This window comes from Acyrthosiphon pisum, chromosome A1, assembly GCF_005508785.2.
Source record: "Acyrthosiphon pisum isolate AL4f chromosome A1, pea_aphid_22Mar2018_4r6ur, whole genome shotgun sequence".
NCBI classification, from domain to species: domain Eukaryota; kingdom Metazoa; phylum Arthropoda; class Insecta; order Hemiptera; family Aphididae; genus Acyrthosiphon; species Acyrthosiphon pisum.
This window is the reverse complement of record NC_042494.1, coordinates 9,597,093-9,605,067: the sequence shown is the minus strand read 5'-3', so window position 1 is coordinate 9,605,067 and position 7,975 is coordinate 9,597,093. Positions and strand designations below refer to the sequence as shown.

The 7,975-nt window shown below is 33.2% G+C and overlaps 1 protein-coding gene across 1 annotated transcript in view; it reads left to right on the top strand.

Moving 5' to 3' along the window:
• The window catches only part of LOC100572035, a 136,612-nt gene that overhangs the window by 111,562 nt on the left and 17,075 nt on the right, over positions 1 to 7,975 (top strand). Inside the window, exon 2 of the mRNA XM_029486604.1 lies at positions 5,310 to 5,729. Coding sequence (XP_029342464.1) covers positions 5,310 to 5,729 — 420 coding nt within the window. The remainder of the gene's footprint in view (positions 1 to 5,309; positions 5,730 to 7,975) is intronic.

Below are 7,975 nucleotides of genomic sequence, written 5' to 3'. Positions count from 1 at the left end.
CACGGGAATTTAATTGACACAAACGTCTCCATGCAGGCTCAGCTAGTATATTATAAAATTATAATATATATGAAAATATCATGTTGTAATTCTGTTTTACACCACATTTGGATGACTTATGTTTTAAATACGTATAAGACATTATTACACGCCGTCACATCAAATGATTATTAGGTTTAATACTATTTACACTATAAAGGTAAACATATTATTAATATTATTATTATTATAGCCAACATAATTATATTTTGTGTCAAGCTAAAACCAAAAGTATTATTTCCGTTGACTGCAGGATGTTCCACGGTGCTTTACATAATACTATAGGATATTATTACAAGTGATTTTCGGTTTCAGCATGTTATTAAATACATAGTATATATATATATATATATATATATATATGTGTGTGTGTGTGTGTGTGTGTGTGTGTGTTTATAAGATACTTATATATAAACTGCATGTTATTAATGTTTGAGAATGTTTTTGATAAAAACTATAATTGGTATTTTGAAAAAGTATTTTAAAAAATGATTATATTCTACTCTATGATATTATTGTTATTTTTATTATATAATGCCGTCAATAAAATAACTAAATCAAATTGGAAAATAGTAATTTCTTTTATAAAACAAACTAATTCAGATTAAAATTTTCTTATGTTTCATGTCTTTCTAACTGACTGTAATGTTAAAAAATATTATACGTGCAAAACAATTTTCATTAATTTTAATTTTTACTTTTATCCTTAAAACTGTGAAAATTAAGTTTCGTAAAATTATAATGGGTAACAACTACGATGAAATAAAAATTCTCATGGAAAACAAAAATTGAACCATCGAATATATATTATAATGAGATGTGGTGTATTTCTCGCCTTCATGCACCATCTGCAGTACAAAGACCGCTGGCCAGTGAAAACTTCAAAGCCCTGAATGGAACTTGTACCTATCGGGGTGGTAATTTTGATCAAAAAGAACGGTCAAACTCTTTGTCCTTTTGTTTTACGACTTATCTCTGTTCTTGCGACTCGCCCTTCCCGCCAATGAGTCATTATGTTCTATGACCCGTGAAATAACCTTGTCCGCCCAAATAGCCTGGGTTTTTTTTCTTAAGGCTGGATTTTTAATAGCTTCTTACTATACAAGGTGCTTTTAACTCCAAGTGCTTTAACGGTAGGGTGACACAGTATATGGCTCGGTAAATGGCAAATTTATACCGTCAAAATATAATTCTCTCTTATATTATACGGTTTAATGCAAAACAAAAATTGCAGGCTTAGAGGCATCAGTGAGGATTACAGTTTTTTTTCGTTTTTATTAATGGTTGCAACTGAAACAGAACGTTATATAATTTCAAAATACATATACGTCTATATATACCACATGATGTTGCATATAGCTGGTATAAATACGGCATTCTTCTAGATTAAAGTATTACTTTATAAAAATTGATAATTCTATTACTAACCTATCATATCAGTGTTCGGTAATTTACCAAAAATAACCTCTCCTTTGTGGCACGTAAATTTCGTTTGAGAGGTAAAAAAAAAATTACCGACATAACTCTGGGGGCGGTATCGTAAAAAAAAAAAATAGCATTCGGATCACGTACATGAAGAAAATTGTATCCCGTAAAAAATAAAACTGCTGTCTGGAAGTCGAAAAGAAAATAAGGAAAGGCACATCGTTTCTTACAATTCCACTGGGCCTCTTTGAACCATTACGATTTTCTACCGCCCGCGCCCGCCCGTTCGTCGTGCTCAATCAACCGATATACAATTAAACCGGATTTATATTAGTCCTGGTTTTGATGGTAAGGCAATTTTTTGTCAGCCGACACACATACACACACACACACACACACACACACACACACACCCACACACACACACACACACACACACACACACACACACACACACACACACACACACAATATATTATATAGATATATAAAGTACCGTGGTACGTATATGGGACGACGAAAAGAAAAAATAGAAAGAAAAGAAAAAAAGTACAAACATATATATAATATACACGATTGTGAGCATAAAAGTTAGTGTTTCAACGATATATTCGAGGGTAGGGGAACTATTTTATTAGACTACCGTGTCTCGTTTAAAGTCCAGTTTAATTTCGCCTAGGGATTCATATGCAAATAACGATTGCTATATATATATATAATATGCGTAGTCGTCTTTCAAAGATATTTTCATTCTCTCTCTTTTCACCCACAATTATCGTGAACTTTATTCCGCGCATTATTAAAATCGCACTCTGAAATAAACGACAACGGTGGAAATTGAGAAATTTTAAGTGCGCTTACAGAAAAACAATCGTCGCAGCTATAGATATATTTATTTATATTTTACATTCACTCAATCGATATGAAATTACTCTGGAGAGGTCTCCATGGGTCTTTAAGCCGAAACGTCGTAAGACTATATATATATATATATAAGATATAAATAACGTTGTATAGTTAACAGACAAATTTTATACGCTTTTTATGTATATTATATCGAATTTCAAAAAAATACAAACCAAATGACGCGTTATACGATTTTTTTTTCTTTGAAAAAATATACAAATCCTAAAAACTTAACAAAAATGTTTTTGCCATCGATAATGGATGTATTATGTTGTAAAATACATCAAAGTATGCGTTTTAATATAATACAAAAAATAAAAATAAAAATTGTTTGAAAATAAAAATGATTTCGATTTATATAGCTAAATGTTCGATGACTCTCGAGTTCCAATTTATTATAGAACGCATTCAAAGCGTTTCTCGTGATGATGTGCATCGACATCGTATTTCTTGTCGTTTGAAAGTTTTACGCATATAAGTATACCAATCTTCGACAGCATTCGATCGTCTTGATGAATGCATTCTGATCGATCAGATCTACGCCGATATGCGTTTAGCGAACATTTTACGTCGACGCGTTCCAGCTTTTAATCTTCAGACTTTACAATTCCTCGGAACTATTTATTTGCACAACGTATAGAGTTTCTCGGATGACTTGGTTCGGGTTTAACAACGACGATGATCTCAAAATTTCAAAATAACATTATGTAACATGAAAATTGTGCCGACTCGTCCCTGCACTATCATATTATATAACCGCGATCATATTATAATAAATAATATTATGGTACAGTGAATTATATGCTAAAGTCACTATATTATATTATAATACATGCACCAATACTCGCTGGTGCTCAGTGCGGTGTCTATATACTGTAGTCGACCGACTGAAACTCAAACATAATTAATACGATGGTTTTATATCTGGTTTTATATGAAGTCATAATACCCGTCGGTTGGAGTGTTTATAATAATATGTGGGTACGTGCAGTACACACTTCAACCGGCTCCGTTACTATAGATTTTGAATTTGTCCACATAAATTAAATCAGACTTACGGTCGCGATAGGATCGGGGAAAACAGCGAGCCGAACGGAGACAAAAGAACACTCGCACACTGCCAATTTTAATAGGAAAATAATGTGCGCAACAGTGCACGTCATTTTTCACGTAATCTACCACGTTTGTCAAGCATCGCGTAATCCCTCGGGATTACACAGCTCTCCGTGTTCGTGTGCCAAAACCGGAGTATCGCAATTCATGGAGCATTTCAGCATTAATACCCAACTCGTCTACGGCAGCAATCGTAGACACCATCTTTATCAGAATGTATACAATTTTTTTCGTTAAGTATAAACTATGCGATTTTAATAACACGTGTATACGTGAAGGGTTTCTTCAGCAGATAAATCATCAGGTATACACGTGCGTACCTATATCAATCATACATAACATGAAATTATTGAAAACATATCTGTATATTATTATGATCAACGTTAAAACTATATAGTCATATGAAAATATTAGTATAATTTATTATGAAAATCGCGATGGTTGAGTTCTTGTATCAGAATAATTATCTGCGGGTACGTTTAAAATTTATAAGAAAGTATTGTAGCAACGCGCTGCTCGTACGATTTTAAATCAACCGCGGTTTTATAATATTATTATATTTTAGTACAATATATTTATAAATAGGAAGGAAAAACTTTCTATTAGAAATTATAATTATACGTTAGTACCTATACGCGTTCAAACTTGGATATGATTTATGAGCTTTTCACATTTGTTATTTTTGTCCTTTGCGGGATTAGGTGCAATAGTAATTGGTATTTTAATTAATTACGAAACCCGCGAGGACAACTGTATATATTTTTGTTGATGATAAATTTCGAAAATACAGTGAGTTGACAAATTAGAAAGCCCAAGACCCCGGAAATGTTGAATAGTCGGGTTTAGTTGACCTAAACGCAAGAATATGGCTGTCCATCACTTACCTGGAAGTGTAAAATGGTTCTCTCGGGTTAAATAGTACGGTACCCGTAGTCAACCGTAATCAGTCATGTCCACTATAGTAATTTGCGTTTTATTGATTATTTTAGTACAACACCGCGAAACCACGTGCTTGAAATGTTTCGTTTGGAAGGTAGTGAATTATTTATACCGACAAACTGTACAATCAAAGGTCGGACTAAATTTTAAAATAAAATATGTTAATTAATATAATTTATAAGGTACCAACTAAAAACATTCTTTAAAATGTATAGTAGGTACAGCTGGTTTTAATCGATTTTAAAACATTACAGTTAATCCGTATTAGCTCGTTGACGAGTAAGATTACGTTTTATATAAAAATAAATATGTTAACACATATCTGTACCTACTGAAATATTAATAAAAATAAAATACATTTTTTCAACAACACACGCTGTATATAGTATATAATATATATTATATTCGTGTCACGTTATCCGCACACAGATTTTTTTTTTGCAATTTTATCAAGGACCTGCATTCATTTTAAATTATTAGTTTTTGCTTATCGAATGCAATAACTTAATACCGTGTTCAAATATAACGTTCGTCAGAAAATCAGCTTATATACAATACATAATATAATATATTTTACATTAGCGATATTTTTTGATGCGAATTAAGTACACAATTGTGTTTTGCGAACCTAATAGGTACACCAACATGTTATCGTATTCCACGACCAAAAAATGTTAGACCTATTACCACATATTAGTATATTGGTAAGAAATCTATATGATGCTGTATTTCATTAATGTACCAATTTTATGGCACGGTCGTCTATAGTAATTCGTTTGCCAAGTAGGCAACTATAACGAATTAAAACTCTTTATCTATAATATAGTTTGGCGATACTTGTAAGTCTTGTTCTTTTTAACAGTCTTTTGTTTTGTTCTGTCTTACAGGACGTGGTCTGGGAAACGGTCAAGAACCTGAACAAATCGCTGGTGGTGCTGGAGTTGAACGGCGACGGCCTGTGCAATCTGACCATAAACCACAAGGTGCTGGTGGCGTTCGCCGGTCTCCGGTCGTTCAACGTGAGCGGGTTCGACCGGGCGACCATCTGGTCACAAGGGGTGCTGGCCAAGAGCGCCCGCACGAACTTCACGGTGAACATCAGCCATGTCCGTCAGCTGTATCTGGACACGAATGCGTTCAATCCACGCGACGGCACGATGGACGTGCTGGTGGAGGACTGCGACGTGGTCCGGCTGGGCAGCGAGGCAGTGTCCAAGCTCCGGTCGTTCGTGTTCCGCCGGATCCGCGTCCTGGACTTGTCCAAGAACACATTCAAGAACGCCGGCACGAGTTCATCGATCAAAGAGGTGATTATTATCGAACACGAGTATATTATCATCGTTATATGCCTATTATACCCATATACCGGTATAAGTCCACTACGATAACACCACGTCCGTTTTAGCGCGGTCTTTCGAGTTCTTCGGTAAATCGATCGTATTATGTAACGTCTGCAGGTGTGTCACATGTGTTTACAATATCGATTGTCAGCTCCGCGACGTGACCCAGTTATAGTCTCATCATGTCATTTTGCAAGTTTCCCACGTATTTTCATCTCGTATATTGGGCGTCGTAACTATTATTGTACACTTATTGTGCATCATTCACCGTACAATGATCACAGCTAATACACCCATCACATCCGTTTCGATTGAGATTCGTAAAAGTCATAAAAGATTATCTGTTTTCGTCCGAGGTACAACTGTATAGAAATTGATGAATGTCTTCGTCGTTACTCTCGTCTGTTTTCTGAAAACGGCCATCATCGGGAGCCGGCGGTGCATCTTGAGTTAAAATTCGCCGACCGAAAACTAATTTCAAAGAATTAATGTCAAACAACGCATATATATAATATTAATATATTATATATTATGTTGGCCCTGAAGATTTTACGACGGTATACGCGCGACCGTCTCGCGGATATATTATGGCTTATCATGTTTATATAAGAGGTTTAAAAGTTTGAAATGAATTATATATAACATAGAGATCATAAATTTTGTAGGTTTTTTACGGACCTAAAAGTTTTGAAAAAAAAAAAAATATATAATATAACGTTGCTAACAGCACGAGAATAATGCGTTTTTAAACTAAAATATATATAGGTACGTCGTATAATAATGCTCAGCAATAATTTTCGGGACTCGAGTTCGTGGCGACACACGAGTGTTTTTAACAGATACACGAAAACATTTCTGCGACTATTTCGAGTGCCAATGGTCCCCGACGGGGCTCAGATTAACGGCTGAGAAAAATCGTCGACGAGACTTTTCCGTCCATCACACGCGCGATATAGGCTGTCGATAACGCAATTACATCGGCACATATATATCGTATTATACGAATCAATAATGTTCTATAAAACGGAAAAATAAATATCTCCGTTGCGCCGCCGCACTGTATTATTATATAAGATATCCAGGGTGTAACAGATAGAACTGACTTTTGGAATAACTTTTGTGCTAATCGTTATTTAAAAACTTTTTTAAATATATATAATTTATAGCCACATGCGCTACATATGTAATAAAAAAAAAATTATTTTTATTTTTTAATACCGAAAATAAAAATTTTAAATTTGATTTAAATTTTTTTGAATAAATTCAAAATAGCCAAAATGTGAATCTGATTATAAAAACTATTTGGATGGTAAAAATATTTATCTAAATCAAGTAGTTTATTTTTTATAATTTTTTTAAATATCAATTTTTATGATTAAATTAATTTGGAACGCAATAACTTTTTTAAAAATTCGCTAATATGGGTATATTTCTAATACTATTTACTAATCCTATAATTTTATCAATTTTTGTCATACGTTTAAGTAGCATAATTTTTTTTTTTTTTTTTTGGTCAGTGATTTCTGTTACACTCTGTATATGTTTTCGTGTAGATGAACGCGTCGACTTTTTGATCTTTGAAAATGGCATTCTTATATTATTTTAGTTTTGCATCGCTGTCTTTTGACTTGGCGTATTTGAATTTCAATCAAAATAATTATTAATTAAATTTCGTAATTTAAAAAAATGTGTATAGGTACCCACAACTAGAAAAATTGTTAGCGCGTCTTTTCCGTCCATCACACTCGTGATATAGGCTGTCGATAACGCAATTACATCGGAACCGAACTCGACCGCAACGTCATAAACGCCATATTTGATTTATGTGTTATAACCGTTTGATTAATATATATATACATAGTATAATACGAATCAATAATATTCTATAAAACGGAAAGATAAATATCTTCGTGGCGCCGCACTGTATATAATATGTTTTCGTGTAGACGACAACATCGACTTTTTGATTATTTCAAATGGCATTTTGATATAGTTTTGCACTGCATTTCAACGCGGTGTATTTGATATTTCGGTCAAAAATATAATAATTAAATTCAACCCAAATAATTAATATAATTTATATATATATATATAATTTTATGATAATGATACATAATTTTAATGTATGATATAACATTTAAAAAAAAAATGTATAGGTATACCTACCTACAACCACAAGCCCGATAAATACCTAATTTTTCCATCTATTCTAA